The 25,312-nt window shown below is 43.0% G+C and overlaps 1 protein-coding gene across 1 annotated transcript in view; it reads right to left on the bottom strand.

Annotated features, from left to right (window-relative positions):
* LOC133618473 (netrin-G1-like) overlaps positions 1–25,312 on the bottom strand; it is a 272,706-nt gene that overhangs the window by 114,653 nt on the left and 132,741 nt on the right. The window contains exon 3 of the mRNA XM_061978859.2: positions 22,546–23,189. Coding sequence (XP_061834843.1) covers positions 22,546–23,189 — 644 coding nt within the window. The remainder of the gene's footprint in view (positions 1–22,545; positions 23,190–25,312) is intronic.

The raw sequence follows: 25,312 nt of genomic DNA, 5'->3' as shown, positions 1-25,312 counted from the left end.
GACAGACTGTGGTGATGTACGTCGGCAGCATAAACGACAACGCTCGGGAGACCGGCTCGCTATTTTCAAACATCCATTTGAATTGAAATGACTTCTGCCCATGTGACAAATCCTGAGAGAGACGTCAGCGAAACATTCAGAATCTTCACATCAGACGACGTTCTCTTCAATAATGACTGACCTCATGGTTTAATATTGAACATGCCAGCAAACGCAAGTGTGTCATCATTTGCTCGTCATGCGCGAATAATTCAGTTTGACTTCAGCAGTTTGGTGGATCTATTCACTCCTAAGAGCTGCTGGAGCCCTCAGACGTCGTTTCCAATCACTGTCAAGTCTGGGGATTGACATTTTCACTTTTGAACTGATTCGGTACATGGGGATTGATTTTGTGTACTTTGTTATGTGTTCATGAGGTAACAATATATATATATATATATATATATATATATATATATATATATATATATATATATATATATATATATATTATACTTGCCAACCCTCCCGGATTTTCTGGGAGACTCCCGAAATTCAGCGCCTCTCCCGAAAACCTCCTGGGACAAATTTTCTCCCGAAAATCTCCCAAAATTCAGGTGAACCTGAGTCCGCTAACCCACAATATAAACAGCGTACCTGCCCAATCACGTTAAAACTGTAGAATGATGGAGGGCGAGTTCTTGGTTTCTTATGTGGGTTTATTGTTAGGCAGTTTCATTAACGTCCTCCCAGCGCGGCAACAACACACAACAACAGCAGTCACGTTTTTGTCTACCGTAAAGCAGTCCGTCTGCCGTAAACAGCAATGTTGTGACACTCTTAAACGGAACAATACTGCCATCTAGTGCATTTGATGAAAGCACTTTTGTGCGTGCCACACAGCAATGCATCATCAGAGAGGGTGTTCAGCATGGTTCGAAAAAGAGTGACAGAGAATAGAACAAGGATGGACAATTCAACCCTTAACTCAACAATGAGTAGATGAGTGTTATGTAAGCCCTAGATGTTATTGTCACATATGCATGTACACTAGATGGCAGTATTGTCCTGTTTAAGAGTGTCACAACATTGCTGTTTACGGCAGACAAACTGCTTTACGGTAGACGGAAACGTGACTGCTGTTGTTGTGTGTTGTTGCCGTGCTGCGAGGACGTTAATGAAACTGCCTAACAATAAACCTGGAGGGGGCGTGGCCTCCAGCTCCGCCTGAATTTCGGGAGATTTTCGGGAGAAAATTTTTTCCCGGGAGGTTTTCGGGAGAGGCGCTGAATTTCGGGAGTCTCCCGGAAAATCCGGGAGGGTTGGCAAGTATGCCCTAACCCTCTAACCCTAACCAAATAACTCTAAATTAAGTCTTTATTACTTAGAATATGTTCCCCTAGTGTCCAAATAACTCTAAATTAAGTCTTTGTTACTTAGAATATGTTCCCCATACTAAAGTATTAGCAAAAACATATAACATTGAAAAAAAAAATCATTTTATTTTTCACTAAGGAAGGGTTCAGTGAATGCGCATATGAAACTGGTGGGGTTCTGTACCTCCAACAAGGTTAAGAACCACCGGTTTAGAACAATGAGGCTGTATTCCTTTCTGTTTTCGTACTATATAAGCTGTCTCTTTCCGTTTGATTTTTAGACCGCTTCTAAATGCCGCTATTAACGCACTTGGTAATATTCCTATTCTGTCTTGATGGTCCTTCTTACTCAACATATATGTCATCCGAAAGAATTTGGGATTGACCAGTGACTTTTATTCCCTGTGAGGAAGATTGGTCTGACGCAACCTTCCTTCCTTTCTTTCTGTCTTTCTTCTATTCTTCCTTCCTTCCTTTCCACACAGGAATGGAACAAAACTGAATTGACACAATGTGAGCAAACTATCAGTAATGGACATGCAAAAAAAGATTCGGATTAAATAAGATCTGCTTCTCCTTACTCCTTTTCAGACATGTTGAATTTATTAATTTGGGTTAACAGGTTCAAACTTCATGACTTCAAAGGCTTGGGAGTGATTTTGTTATTCCCTTACTAGAATAACAAAGACTAATAAAATGCACATAAAAAAAAACAAAAGCCCCAGTCGTCCCTCAGAGGTATACACAAGTTACTCAAATTCAATTTAGACAAAAATGAATAGTTTTAGATGAGCTACAAAGCATTATGCTGTTATTTTATGCTCCCCGATGTTCCCCCGAAGCCATCGTCTAACTCTGCATACCCCCCCGCCTCCCCTCCTCCAGTGGGAATGGTGAGCTCATAAAAAGGCTCGCTGCTTCACACACTTCAACTATAGCAGACACTTAAAAGTAGTCTAAATTTGTAGCTCCTTCGCACCGCCTTCGCGACAGGCTCGGCGCCCCGCAGGAAAAGCACACACGGGGAAGATCTAAACCCTCAGGATACCTGAGACGCTTCTTCAGTGGTCACGCAGAGATTCGGAAGCAAAGCGTTATAATGATCATCTCGCATTTCATCTGCTGACATGTGAAAATCCTTGTTGTGCGCCGCCTCCATCTTCCTCCCGCTGGAAAATATTCCTTTAGCTTGCATGCCGTTTGGGGGGAGGATTAACATTTGTCGCGCCTTTGAAGCGGCAGGATTACACAGGACTTGGCCCCAGTATATGGACCGCTGTGTCCATACAGGTTTATATTCAACCCACCAGCTCAGTGTTTGTTAAGACTTTTTCCCCATATCTAAGGAGAAACCTTTTTCGTTTTGTGTAATTCACAACAAAAGATGGCAGAGGTAGCTGTCACGGCTGCAAATGACATTTGTGTATGTGCTCAAAATGCTTGAGTAATATGTACAAACCCCGTTTCCATATGAGTTGGGAAGTTGTGTTAGATGTAAATATAAACGGAATACAATGATTTGCAAATCCTTTTCAACCCAAATTCAGTTGAATGCACTACAAAGACAACACATACCTGCCAACTTTTGAAATCAGAAAAACCTAGTAGCCAGGGTCCAAGGGCCGCAGGCCCCGGTAGGTCCAGGACAAAGTCCTGGTGGGGGGTTCCTTCGCCCCCCGACGCAAAATGATTATTAGCATTCAGACAGGTTAAAATGTTGCTAAAACCATCACTTTTCTATCAGTCACAGTGACTTTTCAAAACAAAAATATTACAGCAAAAATTATATGGGTTGATTGACATGTTTATTCTGTAAGATAACTTCAATAGTTTGAAATTATTTTGACAGTTAATGCCAGTTATCCTGTCAACCTTTCACAAGACTTCAATTTGTTAATTGAAAGTATAAACAGTATAAACACTTTTTACAGTAAACAAATGGTAAAACAGTACTAAACAATTCCATTAAAAAAAAAATTGGTGTCATTATTAACTTTCTGTCCAAGCTTGTATAATCTACTGCCTTGTTCAATTGTAAAAAATATTCTGTGCCTAAAATTCACATTTCTATGACAATTATCATACTGTAAACATGGTAAGCTAACTTCATTAAAATTAATAGTCCTGTCAATAGCATGGAATTACAATTCAAATGTAGTTTTTTTGTAAGCCTTTCAAAAGAATTCAAAATATGAAAAATTTATGAAAATTAATTTAAGCCATCAGACACTTGAAAAGTGGCACATCACATCTCTAATGTAATCATTTGAACTTTTCAACAGAAATAGCACTGCAAAAATATTAAGGACATACTTCTGTATTTTGGTAGTTATGCTGTCAACATTTAACAAGATTTCTTCAACTTGCACTTGAAAGCATAAATAGTATAAACACTTTTAACAGTATGTCGTGCTGTGAAATACAGCCGACAGGATTGCGCACCAAACACGAAGCAAGGCCAATTAAAGCGCATGCATGGTGCAGGAGAACAAAGGACTTCTTTCATTTAAGGTTTGTGATAAACCATCAAACTCATTCGTTAAAAGGACTCTATAGTAATATAAAGCGAATTTTTCTGGACATTATCATGCAAGAAAAGTTTATTTTTGGGACCGCGATCACCGCGTAATGATTTTTAAAGGTTGCATTACAAACATTTAACTGTCCCATGTGATCAGCCAGTGCGATTGGAAATCCATGCTCAATTATTGCCTCCGTAAATAAAACTTCGGCATTTATCACATCCAAAGAATCTGTTTGGGCGACGAAAAACGTTGAAAGTTTTCCACTTGTATCGCTAGCAACGGCATTAGACTTGTGTTTTTTTGTCCCAACGTGGTCTTTTACATCGCTAATTCCTCCGTGTCCGATCGAAAAATCTTGTCTGCACAAGGTGCAATTCGCGTAGTTTTCACCCTTTTTTTTTTTTTAATTAATGAAAAACCGTATTTTTTATCACTGCAACCGTAACGCGGAATAGGTTGATGAAAACCGTACGAATTACGGGAAAACCGGAGTAGTTGGCAGGTATGACAACATATTTGATGTTTAAACTCATAAACTTTATTTTTTTTTTTGCAAATAATAATTAACTTAGAATTTCATGGCTGCAACACGTGCCAAAGTAGTTGGGAAAGGGCATGTTCACCACTGTGTTACATGGCCTTTCCTTTTAACAACACTCAGTAAACGTTTGGGAACTGAGGAGACACATTTTTGAAGCTTCTCAGGTGGAATTCTTTCCCATTCTTGCTTGATGTACAGCTTAAGTTGTTCAACAGTCCGGGGGTCTCCGTTGTGGTATTTTAGGCTTCATAATGCGCCACACATTTTCAATGGGAGACAGGTCTGGACTACAGGCAGGCCAGTCTAGTACCCGCACTCTTTACTATGAAGCCACGTTGATGTAACACGTGGCTTGGCATTGTCTTGCTGAAATAAGCAGGGGCGTCCATGGTAACGTTGCTTGGATGGCAACATATGTTGCTCCAAAACCTGTATGTACCTTTCAGCATTAATGGCGCCTTCACAGATGTGTAAGTTACCCATGTCTTGGGCACTAATACACCCCCATACCATCACACATGCTGGCTTTTCAACTTTGCACCTATAACAATTTGGATGGTTATTTTCCTCTTTGGTCTGGAGGACACGACGTCCACAGTTTCCAAAAACAATTTGAAATGTGGACTCGTCAGACCACAGAACACTTTTCCACTTTGCATCAGTCCATCTTAGATGAGCTCAGGCCCAGCGAAGCCGACGGCATTTCTGGGTGTTGTTGATAAACGGTTTTCGCCTTGCATAGGAGAGTTTTAACTTGCACTTACAGATGTAGCGACCAATTTTAGTTACTGACAGTGGGTTTCTGAAGTGTTCCTGAGCCCATGTGGTGATATCCTTTACACACTGATGTCGCTTGTTGATGCCGTACAGCCTGAGGGATGGAAGGTCACGGGCTTAGCTGCTTACGTGCAGTGATTTCTCCAGATTCTCTGAACCCTTTGATGATATTACGGACCGTAGATGGTGAAATCCCTAAATTCCTTGCAATAGCTGGTTGAGAAAGGTTTTTTCTTAAACTGTTCAACAATTTGCTCAAGCATTTGTTGACAAAGTGGTGACCCTCGCCCCATCCTTGTTTGTGAATGACTGAGCATTTCATGGAATCTACTTTTATACCCAATCATGGCACCCACCTGTTCCCAATTTGCCTGTTCACCTGTGGGATGTTCCAAATAAGTGTTTGATGAGCATTCCTCAACTTTATCAGTATTTATTGCCACCTTTCCCAACTTCTTTGTCACGTGTTGCTGGCATCAAATTCTAAAGTTGATGATTATTTGCAAAAAAAAAAAAATTGAATATCAAATATGTTGTCTTTGTAGCATATTCAACTGAATATGGGTTGAATATGATTTGCAAATCATTGTATTCCGTTTATATTTACATCTAACACAATTTCCCAACTCATATGGAAACGGGGTTTGTAATACAGATAGCCTCCACGTTTAGTAATCATTACACAAATGATCAATGACTTATGGACAGTACCGTATTTTCCGGACCATAGGGCGCACCGAATTATAAAGCCCACTGCCGATGAATGGTCTATTTTGTATCTTTTTTCATACATTAGGCACACCGGATTATAGGGCGCATTAAAGAAGTCATAATATTATTAGGGATGATGTTTGATAAGAAATTATCGAGTTTGAGCCTATTACGGACGGGTGTGGAAGAAGTGTCAAAAGATGGAGCTAACTGTTTTAATGACATTCAGACTTTACTTCAATCAATAACGGAGCAGCATCGGAAACAACCACAACGGAAATGTGTCCCGTGAAAAACCGTTCGACTAAAGTTCCTTGAGTGAATAATAAAAACTCACTACACCGGTATGTTTTAGCGCTTTCATGGCGAGTTTACTGACACATATAAGTAAGGATTTTACACTACTTTATATTAGAAATGGCAACAGCGGAGGATGAATGTCCCATAACAAGAAGAGAGAGAAAAAGAAGAAGCTCATCGGACTACAAAGGCGGATGCATGCAATTTTTCAGGATTTATGCTGATCCCAAATACAGATCAGCAGGTACCAGAAGGTAAGAAAAGTTGCTTTTGCATAATATTGCGAAACAAAACGCCAGATAATATGTCTTACCTTATACACACACCATCGTATGTTTCATGCGCCGACAATCCTTCAAGCGGTGCGGCTTCATAGCTTACCAAAGTCGTGCTAAAACATTTTGATGGATTTTTGAGCGCCGTGTGTAATGTTCTTTATTTTCAATGGAACATTTAAAATGTTGGTGTTTTTTACTTGAGACCCATCATAGTGCAGCCTACACTTATCTCTTATGTTTGACTGCCATCTACTGGTCACACTTATCATTACACCGTGTACCAAATAAAATAGCTTCGAGGTGGGTAAGCTCAACCAAACGTATTCCTTACATTAGGCGCACCGGGTTATAAGGCGCACTGTCGAGTTTTGAGGAAACATTTTTTTTAAGTGCGCCTTATAGTCCGGAAAATACGGTAAGTCCCACCCCCAGCAAACCCGTTTTGCTTGAAGGCCGTCATGATTTTCAACCAATCTTGCTCAAATTTGAATAACCTGTGCTTGTTATTGCAGTGTACCAAATGTGGCAGAAAGATAAAGCGGGTGGTATATTTTTTCAGTGAAATAATAGCGCAGGCAAATCAGTAAGAGGTGCATAGTTTGCCTATATTTCACTATGGGTAGGGAACATATTGACATGGCAATACCGCTATATAATATCAATTTTTAATGTCTCCATATCAGAATAGTAATCATTTTATTTTCAAGGCCTATTTTAGGGTGATTTTAACTCAACAACGATTGCCGCACTTCTTTGATTGATTGATTGATTGATTGAAACTTTTATTAGTAGATTGCACAGTACAGTACATAGTCCGTACAATTGACCACTAAATGGTAACACCCGAATACGTTTTTCAACTTCTTTAAGTCGGGGTCCACTACGCAAAGTGACATTTAAGTGTGAAAAAAACCACTCTGTACAATTGAAATTAATGGAACATTTGAATGAAACATTTTTCGACTTGTTTGTTCAATCAATTATTCAAATAAGTCATTCAGTGTACAAGTTAATCAAATATGGTGGTATCGTATCGTGAGACCTTACCAATACCTAAACCAAGTTTTTGCTGTCTTGTGTGCAGCGTTTCAGGAGTAGAAGAGTTAGTTTATACCGGGGGCTTTTAATTATTTCCTGTCACGCTCCCACACCCCACATACTTTTTTAATGTCCCCCCTGAATTGAAATACTATTGAGAACTTGATAATATTTACGGTCAGTCTGCCGTGCACTGTTGCCACCTGTATTGTTCACGGTAATAGTGAATGTCCCCTGCCTCTATTGGCCCGCTGGCATCTTAGTGCCCGCCTCACTATTTAACAGTGGCGGGCCGTGCGTTTCCCACCTAGGCCTTCAGTGATGTCCGACTTCAAAGACTGCCTCTCAAAATACCATAATTGATGCCAACGCATGACCATTGCTGGAGAAATACTATACAGGAACACATTTACGCCCTACTGGGCATTGAATCAAAATCAACAGTGTACAAAATGGTTATTTTCTGGCACATTTAAAAATCAATTAAAACGCATCAGCAATTACAACATATCTTATGTGGTTCTGTCAAAATTTAAAGGGGAACATTATCACAATTTCAGAATTGTTAAAACCATTAAAATCAGTTCCCAGTGGCTTATTATATTTTTCGAAGTTTTTTTCAAAATTTTACCCATCACGCAATATCCCTAAAAAAAGCTTCAAAGTGCCTGATTTTGACCATCCGTCCATTTTCCTGTGACGTCACATAGTGAAGCCAACACAAACAAACATGGCGGAAAGAACTGCAAGCTATAGCGACATTAGCTCGGATTCAGACTCGGATTTCAGCGGTTTAAGAGATTCAACAGATTACGCATGTATTGAAACGGATGGTTGTAGTGTGGAGGCAGGTAGCGAAAACGAAATTGAAGAAGAAACTGAAGCTATTGAGCCATATCGGTTTGAACCGTATGCAAGCGAAACCGACAAAAACGAAACGACACGACACAGCCAGCGACACGGGAGAAAGCGAGGACGAATTCGGCGATCGCCTTCTAATCAACGATTGGTATGTGTTTGTTTGGCATTAAAAGAAACTAACAACTATGAACTAGGTTTACAGCATATGAAATACATTTGGCAACAACATGCACTTTGAGAGTGCAGACAGCCCAATTTTCATCAATTAATATATTCTGTAGACATACCCTCATGTCAGCAGGCCAGGGAAGCTAGGGTCTATATTCTTCTCTTGATCATCTTGGGACGGTGTGAGCCAAGACATCCAGGGGGTTTAGCTCGCTCGTCTGCGGGAACAAACTGCCGCCATTGCTTGCCGTGCCACCGAGGTCCTTTGTCCCTGAATTGCTCACACACTCCGGCAGATTCAATGGGGGTCTGGCGGCAGATTTCTTTGACTTTATCGTTGGAAATGCATCTGCTTTGAGTGTCGCAGGATATCCACACATTCTTGCCATCTCTGTCGTAGCATAGCTTTCGTCGGTAAAGTGTGCGGAACAAACGTCCAATTTCTTGCCACTTTCGCATCTTCGGGCCACTGGTGCAACTTGAATCTGTCCCTGTTCGTGTTGTTACACCCTCCGACAACACACCGACGAAGCATGATGTCTCCAAGGTACGGAAAACAGTCGAAAAAACGGAAAATAACAGAGCTGTTTTGACCCGGTGTTTGAGAAAATGGCGGATTGCTTCCCGATGCGATGTCACGTTGTGACGTCATCGCTCCGAGAGCGAATATTAGAAAGGCGTTTAATTCGGCAAAATTCACCCATTTAGAGTTCGGATATCGGTTAAAAAAATATATGGTCTTTTTTCTGCAACATCAAGGTATATATTGACGCTTACATAGGTCTGGTGATAATGTTCCCCTTTAAATTGCAGAAAACATATTAAAAGTGAAAAAAATCTATATTTGAACTCACCATTAGTAGGACCTATTCGACGCCGTATGAGCCAGTGGTACCCCTCGTCGTCGGCTTATTCGAGTGGTAATGGCGAGCATTTCCCCATTTTATCGCCAGGACAGCTGTTGGCCGACATCGTCTCACAAGGCGTAGTTTCTCTTTAAATATCCTTCGTGAAAATGGCCTTGCAAATATATATCTGCCAACTAATCAACGTTTTGTTCTCCTTCTGTGCTATCCCGGTCTGGCTACGGCACTAAATTGAACCTTGTGATTGGATACTCACTTTGGAATGACAAGTGAGTATCCAATCACAGTCTGGCTACCGAGATAGGCTACTGTCAACAACTTGTGATCTGATTGGCTATCGCAACTGTCTATCAACTCTATGTGTTCTCAAATTCATCCGCTGACGGTCCCGATGAGTATCCAACCACAGGACGCGTAAACGTCACGTTCAACGTGAGGCCTTCAGAAGGCCTTACTGACAACAACTCGTGATCTGATTGGCTGTGGCAACTGTCTATCAACTGTATGTGCCCGTTCACGGACGCCCGCATTGTTGATTCTGAAGGCCCCGGACAGATTTGGTACATCATGGCAACAGAAGCTAGCTGAATTCTGATTGGATACAAACTAAAACTACACACTGAGCTAGGCCAGAGGGCAAAGCTCTCGGTCTACCGAGCTATCTACATTCCTACTGTTGCGTTTTGGACCAGTTGTTCCTCCTAGGGAATTCATGTCACAAGTCGCTCCCAAGCTCTTTACGACACTTAAAGCTGAGTAGAAAAACCACCAGAAACAGAATAGGTATTTTGTAATATATTTGCAAAGCTTTGCATATATACATTGAGACCAGTCCAGCATAGAACATTCAATCGCGCCGCTAAGATGGTCTGCCCTCCCGACAAAACCCTCTCCCCTCTTAAGTCTCTCTAGTCAAAACACATGCCCATTATCTCTCTTTCTACATTCCTCACTTGAGGTTAAGCACACAGTTTTGCAGACAACCAAAAGACCACAATTGGAAGAAAAACACTAGCTGTTTTGTAATATGATTATGAAATAAAAAGAAGTAACACTTAAATTCGGATATATGTAAATATCTGCCTCCGACACTACTCTCACCTATGGTCATGAAGTGTGGGTCATGACCGAAAGAATAAGATCGCGGATACAAGCGGCCGAAATGAGTTTCCTCAGAAGGGCGGCTGGCATCTCCCTTAGAGATAGGGTGAAAAGTTCAGTCACCCGAGAGAGCCTCGGAGTAGAGCCGCTGCTCCTTCGCTTGGAAAGGAGCCAGCTTAGGTGGTTCGGGCATTTCGTGCGGATGCCTCACGAGAGTCTCCCTAGGGAGGTCCTCGTTGCACGTCCCACTGGGAGGAGATCCCGCGGGGGGAATTACATCTCCTCTCTGGCCTGGGGACGCTTCGGGATTCCCCAGGAGGAAGTTGCTAATGTTACTCTGGAGAGGGAAGTCTGGGGGTCTCTGCTGGAGCTGTTGTCTCTGCGACCCGATACCGGATAAGTGTTTGAAGATGGATGGATAAAACTACAAACAACAGCACTGGAAGGAGCATAATATGACATGAAGAGAATATGAATACTTTTAGATGTTTAGGGAAAGTAAATTACTTTTGTCTTTAATCATGATCATGATTTCTGGTTATGTTAGGCCAGCAGAGAAGGCCTTGCTGGCCCTGACGGCACACCACTGCTATTCAAGAAGCACTGGCTTACACACATATAAATACGTGACTAAAGTTGTTTTCTTTCAATTCCATTGAGTTTAATGAGGAAAATGCTCTCAGAGATAATGCAACATGGTTTTGTCCATTCATTCTATTCATATACGTCTCCCGGTTAGCTGACTCTGCAAATCCCTCCTTGCCCGACAGAGTTGATCAGCGTTTACAAAGAATTCTTGGAAGACGCCGCCATACTGTGATAAGGCTTTTCACATTTGGCTGTAGCCGGTAGGCGTCGTCGGGATGTCTAATCAGCCTCTTCCCCACCATTCTTCCATCACCTTCTCCCGAGCAATCTGTAGCTCTACCTCTGGACACAAACGGTACAGTCATTTTATTTTATTTGAGGAGGGTTTTTTTTAGTAGGAAAAATTGTATTTGATGCCCAAGAGGCAGTGGGAGTTAAAAAAATGTATATATATATTGGATGAATAGCTTCTTGTCCTACCTTTCCTGCTCTTTCTAATGAATGGCAAAATAACGTGTCAGTGGGAGATGCAGTTTTGTGCTCGGAGGGTAATGTTTTAGAGAGGGAATATGAAGAATATGACTGCACAACATGCACAGTCCTTTTTGTCTTCTCGTGCTAAGTGGTTTCGGGTCTAACTTTGGTAAACGGATTCCAGTTAAGCAGGAATTATCAATGCATCCAATATTCTTAGAGGTACAAAAAAAATGTTTAGGACCTTCTAAATAAGTTTATTAGCAGATTGCACAGTACAGTGCCAATTCCGTACAATTGACCACTACATGGTAAGAAGATGTCAGGTTCAAACACTGATGGTATCTATTAAAGGGGAACATTATCACCAGACCTATGTAAGCGTCAATATATACCTTGATGTTGCAGAAAAAAGACCATATATTTTTTTAACCGATTTCCGAACTCTAAATGGGTGAATTTTGGCGAATTAAACGTCTTTCTATTATTCGCTCTCGGACGTCGTGACGTCACATCGGGAAGCAATCTGCCATTTTCTCAAACACCGAGTCAAATCAGCTCTGTTATTTTCTGTTTTTTCGACTGTTTTCCGTACCTTGGAGACATCATGCCTCGTCGGTGTGTTGTCGGAGGGTGTAACAACACGAACAGGGACGGATTCAAGTTGCACCAGTGGCCCAAAGATGCGAAAGTGGAAAGAAATTGGACGTTTGTTCCGCACACTTTACCGACGAAAGCTATGCTACGACAGAGATGGCAAGAATGTGTGGATATCCTGCGACACTCAAAGCAGATGCATTTCCAACGATAAAGTCAAAGAAATCTGCCGCCAGACCCCCATTGAATCTGCCGGAGTGTGTGAGCAATTCAGGGACAAAGGACCTCGGTAGCACGGCAAGCAATGGCGGCAGTTTGTTCCCGCAGACGAGCAAGCTAAACCCCCTGGATGTCTTGGCTCACACCGTCCCTTATGCCACCGAAGATGATCAAGAGAAGAATATCGACCCTAGCTTCCCTGGCCTGCTGACATCAACTCCAAAACTGGACAGATCAGCTTTCAGGAAAAGAGAGCGGATGAGGGTATGTCTACAGAATATATTAATTGATGAAAATGGGGCTGTCTGCGTGATGGGTAAAATTTTGAAAAAAACTTCGAAAAATAAAATAAGCCACTGGGAACTGATTTTTAATGGTTTTAACCCTTCTGAAATTGTGATAATGTTCCCCTTCAAACAGACAAAGAAGCAAGGAATTAAACAGAGACAGAATTAAATTTGGCTCAATGAGAAAAAAACGCCTAGACCTGTACCCTTGTACAGTGTCCCACCACGAGCTGACAAACGATTGTACGCCTCCTCTTTTATTTGGACTTTCCCTGATTACATGGCAACAGCTGTTTCTAAAGGAAGGGGGGGTCGTAAACAGCCGTCGCCTTTGGTTACTTAGATACAATTATTCTGACAGTAACACCAGAATACGTGTTTCAACTTGTTTAAGTCGGGGTCCACGTTAATCAATTCATGGTACAAATATATACTATCAGCATAATACAGTCATCACACAAGTTAATCATTAGAGTATATACATTTAATTATTTACAATCCGGGGGGCGGGATGTTTCAATATTGCAGCCACATGATTTCGCCAATATAGTAGCCCTATAGTAACACTTAATTTAAGACAAAATAGGACGACTGTATTGTATTTTCCCTCGGAGGGCAGGAGTGGGAATAAAACATACAGATTTTATGAGCAGTACAATTTAACCAGCAGCATTATAAATGTGTTGGACCGTGAAAGCAGCTTCAAGGTAGACTGGATGTTAATAAGCAGGAGAGCATCGACCCTCAAACAAATACATGAGTTGGCTTATCAGACCGCCATGAAAAACCTCACTTAATTATGTCTTCTTGTTCAAATGTTCTTATTATCAGACCATATTTTCGGTATATTAGATGGAATTTGTACTGTTAGAATAATTTTGTGTTAATTAACACACAAGTCTTATGCTTGAAGGCCGTTGCTATAGTTATTATCAATTGTGCTGAAGTTGTACTTTTCTATCTGTGCAAAGCGAGTCGTCTTGTATCAGTGTTTGTTTCCAGAATCGGCCTGCTGACTGCCAAGGGCGAACATCGAGTACCGCGACGCAGACAGAGCACAGACAGGGCGATATCACCAGTGTCAGCACATTTGCATTTCATTAATAGTCATATATTGTGTCTAACTGGGGCTGCTGAGATTACCCCCCTTCCTTCAGCGGCAGCCTCAGTGATGTAACCAGGGACCTCCCAAATAAATAGAGGAAGCTCGTGGGCAGGATTTTAGAGCGTAGTTTGGATCTGTAACTAGAATACAGCCCAAAAACATCTCTCCTCATTGAGCAAAATTGAACTCTGTCTCTGCATGATTCCTTGCTTCTTGTCTGTTTAATAGATGTCATCAGTGTTTGAACCTGACAGTACCTAGGTAAAAAAAATCCCATCTAATATACAGAAAATATGGTCTGATTACAAGAAAATTTGAAAAAGAAAAAAAAACAAAGTCTTAATATCACCTTTCTGAGTTGTGTGTAGTGCTTGTGCAAACATGCAATGTTTATTTCAATACAGTTTTTTATTGATATACAGCGCATAACTTCGCCACATGAGGTTTTGAACATAAATGGTAATATTCTAATTAGAGTTGGGGGCTTTGTAGTCAAACAATATAGACGTATCAATCTCTCCTGGATTTTGCGATGATTCACACAAATTCGGTTCCCATGAACTAGGCCAATAACTTTCTCGTACATTTAGTCCAATCAGCATCGTTTTTGCCAATATATCAAATTTTTATCGCTCAAACGGCACTATTGTTGTCCTCCTACTAGGGTTGTCTTAATACCAATAATTTGGTACCGGTACCGGTTCTCCGGCGCCACAGTCCGGGACTGCAACGCACCGTACGTGCTGCTGAGAAGGTTATTGGCTGCAAACTCCCATCCCTCCAGGACCTGTTCTCCTCCAGAACCAGAAGGCGTATGAATCGGATCACAGCTGACTCTTCTCACCCTGGACACAACCTATTCTCCCCTCTCCCCCTCAGGCAGGAGACTACGGTCCATCCAGACCCACACCTCCCGCCACCTGAACAGTTTTTTCCCCTCGGCCATCAGGCACATGAACAGTAACAAGATCTGTTAGCTCAGTTACAGCTCATTTTATTACCTATTCTGTGTTATATGTTGCACGATTGTGCCAAGAAAAATGGGTTATACTTGTATAGCGCTTTTCTACCTTCAAGGTACTCAAAACGCTTTGACACTATTTCCACATTCACCCATCATCATCATCATCATCGGCGGTCACTCGAAACGAGTATGACGATCCTCCTGGTAGGAGGATATCCCTCTATGGAGGATGCCTGTGCGTGACTTAGTTTAACGTGGGAAGACTGGTGCACAGACAGTCACCACTAGGGTTGGGTATCGAGTATCGAGTATCGATTGGAACCGGGACTAACTTTCCGATTCTCCCGGAATCGTTCAAAAGTTTAAATTTCGATTCCTAGTTTCGATACCCAGTCCGCCGACCGGAAGAAGAAGCCGCTGAACACCAACGAAGAAGCGCCCACCGCCGGAAGTGTTGGCATAGCCGAGCCTATGTAGCCGAGCGAGTCAGTCAAGCATGGATAGCGGGCGTCCGCGGTCGAAAGTGTGGCTTTATTTTACTAAAAAAAATGAAATATCGGCGAAATGTAACACGTGCGACAGGACTGTTTCGTGCTTAGGAGGGTGCACGTCGAACATGATGAAGCACCTCCGAGTTCATGGAGTCCAAATAAATGCGTGTCCCGTCCTCCTCTGCCTCTTCCTCTAGCTCCGAAGCCCAGCCTGGCACCTCGGTGACTGCACTGCAGTCCGAATCCGGTAAGTAAAACAATATATATGCAATAAATAATGTGTTTTGCGCCAACGTTGAGGCAGCTAACAAATTAGTCCGCGTATTTTTTCATAGACAATTTACTACCTGCTAGCCAGGCTCCGCGATGTGCTCAGCGTACTCCGTTTACCGTAGCGGCAATGGGGAAGATGTCGGTGCCACAGACGGAAGAGTGCCACAGAAAGGTCACTGCACACATAGTCAAAAGACTGCATCCCTTTTCAGAGATGGAATCTCCAACATTTAGGTTAGTTAAGCAATAACGTTAGAGTTAAGCTAATTGATACTGGGCTAAACAGTAACAGCAACATTACATGTTTGTTTATGTTTGCAGGGATATGGTGAAAACTCTCAACCCAAAATACATACCACATTCCAGGGACTACCTGTCAAACACATTGATCCCGGCATGGTACAAGAAGAATCGGAATTGAGAATCGTCAGGAATCGGAATCAAAACAAAGAATCTGAATCGGAATCGTTCGAATTCAAACGATACCCAACCCTAGTCACCACACGATCCTTGACAGAATCGGGTCAGGGTCCAGTGGCATGGAGTCCAAGACGACTGGGTACCCTTCTCTGGTGCAGCCTTCTTCCGCCATCACAGCCGTTGTGGTAGTTCTTAAATCTACCGTCTTCCGCCTGTTCTGCCGTTGAGGTCTTCCCTGGCTAGGGGGAAGTCAGGTACTAGGCCTTTGCCAAGGGCCACCTGGGGTAACAGTAGTAAAGGGGTTAACCTCCTAGTGCCCCAAGAGTGAAGTGTCTTCCTCAAGGACACAACGGACGTAACAAGGTTAGTAGAAGGTGTAGATCGAACCTAGAACCCTCAGGTTGCTGGCACGGCCACTCTCCCAACCGCGCCGGGGCCGTCCCCAAAAACATTCCTAGTTTGTGAACCCGTTCTCAAAAAATGGCAATAAAAACGATTCTGATTCTGTTTGGGTTCAATCCCCACCTTCTACCAACCTCGTCTCGTCCGTTGTGTCCTTGAGCAAGACACTTCACCCTTGCTCCTGATAGGTCGTGGTTAGGGCCTTGCATGGCAATTTACTACCTGCTAGCCAGGCTCTGCGATGTGCTCAGCGTACTCTGTTTACCGTAGCGGCAATGGGGAAGATGTCGGTGCCACAGACGGAAGAGTGCCACAGAAAGGTCACTGCACACATAGTCAAAAGACTGCATCCCTTTTCAGAGGTGGAATCTCCAACATTTAGGTTAGTTAAGCAATAACGTTAGAGCTAAGCTAATTGATACTGGGCTAAACAGTAACAGCAACATTACATGTTTGTTTATGTTTGCAGGGATATGGTGAAAATTCTCAACCCAAAATACATACCACCTTCCAGGGACTACCTGTCAAACACATTGATCCCGGCATGGTACAAGAAGAATCGGAATCGAGAATCGTCAGGAATCGGAATCAAAACAAAGAATCGGAATCGGAATCGTTCGAATTCAAACGATACCCAACCCTAGTCACCACACGATCCTTGACAGAATCGGGTCAGGGTCCAGTGGCATGGAGTCCAAGACGACTGGGTACCCTTCTCTGGTGCAGACTTCTTCCGCCATCGCAGCCGTTGTGGTAGTTCTTAAATCTACCGTCTTCCGCCTGCTCTGCCGTTGAGGTTTTCACCGTATCCCTGGCTAGGGGGAAGTCAGGTACTAGGCCTTTGCCAAGGGCCACCTGGGGTAACAGTAGTAAAGGGGTTAACCTCCTAGTGCCCCAAGGGTGAAGTGTCTTGCTCAAGGACACAACGGACGTAACAAGGTTAGTAGAAGGTGTAGATCGAACTGGGAACCCTCAGGTTGCTGGCACGGCCACTCTCCCAACTGCGCCACGCCGTCCCCAAAAACATTCCTAGTTTGTGAACCCGTTCTCAAAAAATGGCAATAAAAACGATTCTGATTCTGATTCTGGTTGGGTTCAACCCCCACCTTCTACCAACCTCGTCTCGTCCGTTGTGTCCTTGAGCAAAACACTTCACCCTTGCTCCTAATAGGTCGTGGTTAGGGCCTTGCATGGCAGCTCCCGCCATCAGTGCGTGAACGGGTGAATGTGGAAATAGTGTCAAAGCGCTTTGAGTACTGTCGGAGGCAGATATTTACATATATCCGAATTTAAGTGTTACTTCTTTTATTTCATAATCATATTCCAAAACAGCTAGTGTTTTTCTTCCAATTGTGGTCTTTTGGTTGTCTGCAAAAACTGTGTGCTTAACCTTGAATGAGGAATGTAAGAAAGAGAGATACTCCTTTCACTTATCTAGCCTTATTCCCAGGTGCGGAGGACAATGGGCATGTGTTTTGGCTGGAGGGACATGAGTGCGAGGGCGGGAGAGAGAGAGACTTAAGAGGGGAGAGGGTTTTTCGGGGGGGGAAGACCATCTTGGCGGCGCGATAGAATGTTCTATGCTGGACTGGTCTCAATGTATATGCAAAGCTTTGCAAATATATTACAAAATACCTATTCTGTCTCTGGTGGTTTTTCTACTCAGCTTTAAGTGTCGTAAAGAGCTTGGGAGCGACTTGTGACTTAGGGTTAGGGTTAATTCCCTGGGAGGAACAACTGGTCCAAACGCAACAGTACCTTGAAGGTAGAAAAGCGCTATACAAGTATAACCCATTTACCATTTACAATGATTACTTATGACAACTGTACACATTGTACATTATCAGCTGTAGTTCACTCCCCCAGAACGCCTCCTAGATCAAACCCCGAGTCTTCTAATTAAACAGCTCAACATTTGGAAGGACCTGCAAACTCTGAGCGTCCCCACCGTTCCTCCAGCGACACGTCCCTGATGATTTCCATTTAATCAGTCGCAAATGCTTTTAATTACAAGATTAGTCTACTGCCAATTTGCCAAAAACGTGCTAATGGTGCTAATTTGCCATTGAGGCCGACTGAATTCCAATTAGGCGCCGACTGTTCCATTTCACATCGCCGGCTTCCTCTCCTGATGGCTCGTTACTAGCCTGGTTATGCTCGCATAAACCGACTGCAGCCGGCAACACGATACCAATTTGGAGAGCAGCTGTAGATGTTTTATGATCGGCGTGTGGGCCATTTGCCGGCGCCGTGAAAAGACAACGTTCCCATTCCCCTGGAACACAGCACGACCCACAGCGGCTTTTTAACTTGTCCTAATTAAACATATCCAATATTGTGTAAACGTGTGTATTTTATCGTTGGGAGTAAGTGTATAGGGAGTCATATCTCAATTGACTCAAGGTGATTGGATGCTTTATGGTTCTACTGGGTATGACCCGATCTGGGTTTTATTCTGCCAATTCTGCTCATGCATGAGTGAGATCGGCCGATACCGATCACATTTTTATGCATTTATGGTGAGTGCTATTGACAGTGTAACAACATATATATTAAGAAATATAAAAATAGCATCTTTCATGCCACACAATTATTTGATCGAAACAAAGTCAATAATACATCCACAACTAAACACAATCAAAAAGCTACTCTCTGTCATGATCCGTGGCCCGGATCATGTTTTTGTTATATTCTGTTAGTTTTGGACTCCCTTAGTTCCTGTTTTTGTGCACCCTTGTTTGTTTTTAGTTACCATGGGTGCTTATTGTTTCCACCTGTCTCTGATTGGTGCTCGGGACGCTCACTTGTTTTCCGAGCACTAATCAGAGGGACTATTTAAGCCTGCCTTTGCCCAGTAGGCCTGGCTTCATTGTTTGCTTCATGCAACAAGTTACGTGAGAATTCCTTGTCTTTTGCCTATGCAAAGTGGTAACCTTAGCTTCGAGTGCGATCGGCACGTTGTTCCGTCGGCTTGTTTCCTGTTTTGGCACTTGTTCGAGTTTTGTTTCTACCTGCACGTTCTGTCACGTGTGGGGGGGGTCACAGCTTGCTGTGAGGTTCGTTCCCCCGGGGTGCAAACGGACCACTCCAAACAGGTAGGAACATGATTTATTCTCAAAAACTCGAACAAGTGCCAAAACAGGAAACAAGCCGACGCAGTTTCAAACTAGCATAACTGCTTGTCTAACTCCACTTGTTCTTATGTTAGAATAATCATATATATATATAGTATTATCACACAACTTTATGCTTAAGGGCCATTGCTATAGTTATTATCTGTATTTTTGTATCTGTGCAAAGCTGGCAAACCTAAAGATTGCTAGCCGTCTTTATCAGTGTTGTGTCCTGCTGACTGCCAAGGCCGAACATCGGGTACCGGGACGCAGACAAAGCAGAGACGAGGCGATAGCACCGGCGTCAACACATTTGCATTTTTGTATAATCATATATTGTGTCTAACTGGAGTTGTCGAGATTACCCCCCTTCCCTCAGCGACAGCTTCAGTGATGTAACCAGGGACCTTCCAAATAAATAGAGGAAGCACGCGGGCTGGACTTTTAGAACGTAGTTTGGATCTGTAACTAGAGTACAGCCCGAAACACGTGTCTCCTCATTGAAAAATGTAACTCTGTCTCTGCATGATTCCTTGCTTCTCGTCTGTTTAATAGATGTCATCGGTGTTTGAGCCTGACATCTTACTCGCTGTGTAACATTGTTAGCCTCGCCCTCCAGTCTTCCAGTGTTAATGGTACTTATAAGAAATGTACTTTATTTTATCCAATTGACTTCTATGAACTTAGGTTAGTGCAGGGCTGTTCAATTACGGAATGAAGAGGGCCGCAGGTTCAAGAGCACAAGGTTTCAGGGGCCGGACATCATCATTTGGATGTTTCTTTAGAAAGTGCCTCCGCAGGCTATATTCCTTTGAGACTGTGTTTACTTATTTACAATGTAAACACATCAGCTTTCACGCTGCACTGTCAATAAATGCATTATTCTGCCCTCGCTACTCCTTTCCAGCGTGTGCAGCTCCACGATAGTTAACAGCCTGAAGAAAATCAAGCAACATTTTGTTGACGATTGGTGTTCCTTCTTTTGAAATATTTGTATTCCTCAGTTTTATTTCTTTATACCATCCATCCATTTTTCTACCACTTGTACCTCTCAAGGTCGCGGGGGTGGCTGGATAGTCGTCACCTCATTGCAGGGTACAGATAGATAGACAACATTTGCGTGCCGGCCCAATCACATAATATCTATGGCTTTTCACACACACAAGTGAATGCAAGGCATATTTGGTCAACAGCCATACAGGTCACACTGAGGGTGGCCGTATAAACAACTTTAACACTTTTACAAATATGCCCCACACTGTGAACCCACACCAAACAAGAATGACAAACACATTTCGGGAGAACATCCGCACCGTAACACAACATGAACACAACAGGACAAATACCCAGAACCCCTTGCAGCATTAACTCATCCGGGACGCTACAATAAACAAATTCCAAGCTGCTGTTTTGAGGCATGTTAAAAACAATAATGCACTTTGTGACTTCAATAATAAATATGGCAGTGCCATGTTGGCATTTTTTTTTTCCATAACTTGAGTTGATTTATTTTGGAAAACCTTGTTACATTGTTTAATGCATCCAGTGGGGCATCACAACAAAAGTAGGCATAATAATGTGTTAATTCCACGACTGTATATATCGGTATCGGTTGATATCGGAATCGGTAATTAAGAGTTGGATAATATCGGAATATCGGATATCGGCAAAAAAGCCATTATCGGACATCTCTACTAAAAATATAAACATTACAAATGTATGTGTATTTTACATAAATAATGTCCATTGTAGTGTTGTCCCGATACCAATATATGTATATATATATATATATATATACATATACACATACCAGTAAGAAATATTTTTTAAATGTTTATTTACATACTTTAATTGTTTCCAAACGGTGCCTGTAACATAGCAGTAAAGCAGCTGATCAAAGAAAACAGAAGTCATCATAAAGGACCCACTAGCTGCGGAAGCTAGCGCTCCAGTCAGCTAAACAAACTCCATTAGTCCACAGAGACGTTTGGGTGAATTTATGAAACTGAAAGAATACGAATAAAATACCATTGTAGGTTAATAATACTAACACAGACACTTGTAAACGTGTTAGCATATTTGCTAATGCTGACGATACTGGCTAGATTACATTACGATAGCACGTACAAATCTGCATGAAAACACTCCTACGGACATCACACTGGACAATTTAGTAAGTATGAATTGTTTTAGTTATATTGTAAAACTTACACACATTGCTTGGATTGATGAATGGAGAATCCTTTCGAGTAAAAACGCTATGGACGTATATACTAAGGAAGTACATTGTCAATTTGCAGCTCCTGCAGTGAGCAAACCTGTCCAAAAGATGGCGCCGTAGCACAAACAATAACCCACCTTTTTAGTGTCGGTCGGTGTAATGCAAAATAAACTATTTTTTAATTTTTTTTTATTATTATTTTTTCTGGTGAGGGCGGATTCAACGACACCTGGAGTCGAACTCTTGCAGATCGGCCTCAGTCTACAAAAACATTACACATCACACCCAAGACAATTGGGCACACAAGCACACTCCCCCCCCCACCCCACGCCTTCACCACCGCCAACTCCCCCTCCCTGTGTTGCGAGTTTGTTGTGATTAAATGTAACGTGTTTATGTGTGCATTGCAAATGTTTATTTTCCCCTTGGACTCAGTCTGGACCCCCTCCTGTGGGTCCAGCCTTTGACTGATATTTTTTTTACTCTTCGCCCCTTTCCCAATATCACCTTTATCCCACCTTTTTTAAGGAGCGCCGTAAAAATGGCTGATCCGTCGGCGGTCCCGTCTTGTCTCCCTGTAACGTATGTCTGCTCTTAGTGGGACTGTGTCGAAAATGTACTTTTCAGTTCTTATGTGTCTTGTGCATGTTAAGAATTGACAATAAATCATCCTGAATCTTGAATCTTGAACTATGGCTGTTATCGAAGAAAAATCTTTAAATTAGCCGCACCGTTTCATAAGCCTGAGGTACTCATTTTGGAAAGAAATAGCCCTGTTATACGAAACACAAATTTCACTGGATATGAGAAATTTCAAGTGAATAAAGAGATTTTAGTTCAAAAAGACCTCAAAGGGTGAGTCAGTCTTACCTTCCCTGCACTTTGATGTCGGAGATGGCGTAGAAGTATCTGGACAGGTTGTTCTCATCCACCATGGTGGCTCCAGTGGCTGGCTTCAGCAGCTTAATCCTCAAATCGGTGATGGTGAAGAAGTCCCTCAGGTTCTTGGTGGTATCCAGCTGGCCGTACAACGAGGCCATGTTGTGCAGGCGGGGCCCGGCGAACAGAGCGAAGCGGTCCTTTATCTCGAAGCGTACCGTCTTGTCGTTCTTCCACACGTAGCCCCGCGAGTAGTCCTCGGTGCAGATGATGTCCAGCAGGGTGCGCTGGGTGAGGTCGCCCACCGTCTTGGGTTCCATGGTGAAGCCGTCCAAGCAGTCGGTGGCGTAGAACTGATAGGGGGTCCACGTCCGGCCGTAGTCGAGCGACTTCTCCAGGACCATCTGCTCCGGTCGGCCCGATTCGAAAGTCAGGACGATGTCGTCGGTCAGCTCGATGGTCTTGTTCCACGACAGCGTGATGTTGACCTGCAGGGGCTTCGGGTATTTCTTCCAGGAGGTGGACTGCCAGAAGGTGGTGGGGTTGCGGCCCTCAAAGTCAAACATCAACTTGGGGGGGTGCGCCAACTCCTCGGTGCTGGCGTCGCACTCGTTGTTACACATGTAGGGGTTCTCCTGTAAAGACAGTAAAAAAATAAACATTTTTAAAACAAATAGATGTGTTTTAAAGGCCTACTGAAACCCACTACTACCGACCACGCAGTCTGATAGTTTATATATCAATGATGAAATCTTAACATTGCAACACATGCTAACACGGGTTAGCTTACTAAAGTGCAATTTAAAATTCCGCGCAAAATATCATGCTGAAAACGTCTCGGTATGATGACGTCAGCGCGTGACGTCACGGATTGTAGAGGACATTTTGGTACAGCATGGTGGCCAGCTATTAAGTCGTCTGTTTTCATCGCAAAATTCCACAGTATTCTGGGCATCTGTGTAGGTGAATCTTTTGCAATTTGTTCAATGAACAATGGAGACAGCAAAGAAGAAAGCTGTAGGTGGGAAGCGGTGTATTGCGGCCGACTGCAGCAACACAAACACGGCCGGTGTTTCATTGTTTACATTCCCCGAAGATGACAGTCAAGCTTTACCATTGGCCTGTGGAGAACTGGGACAACAGAGACTCTTACCAGGACGACTTTGAGTTGGATGCGCAGACGCGGTACCGTGAGTACGCATGCAGCTGCGGCTTCCAAACATTTGATCGCTTGCCCGTACGTGCGTGCCGCTATGTGCATGTCACGTACGTAACTTTGGGGACTTTGGGGAAATATATGTTCTGTATGAACTTTGGGGAGGTGAACGGTACTTTGGGCTGTGGGATTGAGTGTGTTGTGCAGGTGTATTGGCGGGTTATATGGACGGGAGGGGGGAGGTGTTTGTTATGCGGGATTAATTTGTGGCATATTAAAATAAGCCTGGTTGTGTTGTGGCTAATAGAGTATATATATGTCTTGTGTTTATTTACTGTTTTAGTCATTCCCAGCTGAATATCAGGTCCCACCCGCCTCTCAGAGCATCTTCCCTATCTGAATCGCTCCCACTGCCCTCTAGTCCTTCACTCTCACTTTCCTCACCCACAAATCCTTCATCCTCGCTCAAATTAATGGGGAAATCGTCGCTTTCTCGGTCCGAATCGCTCTCGCTGCTGGTGGCCATGATTGTAAACAATGTGCGGATGTGAGGAGCTCCACAACCTGTGACGTCACGCTACTCGTCTGCTACTTCCGGTACAGGCAAGGCTTTTTTATCAGCGACCAAAATTTGCGAACTTTATCGTCGATGTTCTCTACTAAATCCTTTCAGCAAAAATATGGCAATATCGCGAAATGATCAAGTATGACACATAGAATGGACCTGCTATCCCCGTTTAAATAAGAAAATCGCTTTTCAGTAGGCCTTTAAGTAAAGAGATTTAAAAACTTGTTGGTCATTATGGAACCTTAAACGTTTCTAAAAGTGGACGTTTTTAAAATTGCCCCAACTATGCTGTCCCTGATTGTACTTCTAGTTGTACTTCTTTTGTTGTTGTTGTTATTTTTATTACCAAAGAACCAGTGTCATCTGCAGTGGACTCTTGTCTTATGATTTTATTTTATTTTTTTATCCGAGTTAAACATTTCAGAAATAAATAACCCTAATTTGCAAAACACATGTGTCCACTGCCCTTTGTCACCGATTATGTTCATAACTTTTAAGGACAGAATTTCTAGACGCAGTCAAGGCGTTGAGGGGATTCGGTTTGGTGGCTGCAGGATTAGGTCTCTGCTTTTTGCAGATGATGTGGTCCTGATGGCTTCATCTGGCCAGGATCTTCAGCTCTCACTGGATCGGTTCGTAGCCGAATGTGAAGCGATTGGGATGAAAATCAGCACCTCCAAATCCGAGTCCATGGTTCTCGCCCGGAAAATGGTGGAGTGCCATCTCCGGGTTGGGGAGGAGATCTTGCCCCAAGTGGAGGAGTTCAAGTACCTCGGAGTCTTGTTCACGAGTGAGGGAAGAGTGGATCGTGAGATCGACAGGCGGATCGGTGCGGTGTCTTCAATAATGCGGACGCTGTATTGATCCGTTGTGGTGAAGAAGGAGCTGAGCCGGAAGGCAAAGCTCTCAATTTACCGGTCGATCTACGATCCCATCCTCACCTATGGTCATGAGCTTTGGGTTATGACCGAAAGGACAAGATCACGGGTACAAGCGGCCGAAATGAGTTTCCTCCGCCGGGTGGCGGGGCTCTC

This window comes from Nerophis lumbriciformis, linkage group LG19 (genome assembly GCF_033978685.3).
Source record: "Nerophis lumbriciformis linkage group LG19, RoL_Nlum_v2.1, whole genome shotgun sequence".
Taxonomy (NCBI): domain Eukaryota; kingdom Metazoa; phylum Chordata; class Actinopteri; order Syngnathiformes; family Syngnathidae; genus Nerophis; species Nerophis lumbriciformis.
Note: the sequence above shows the minus strand (reverse complement) of the source record. Positions and strands in the feature narration are given on the sequence as shown.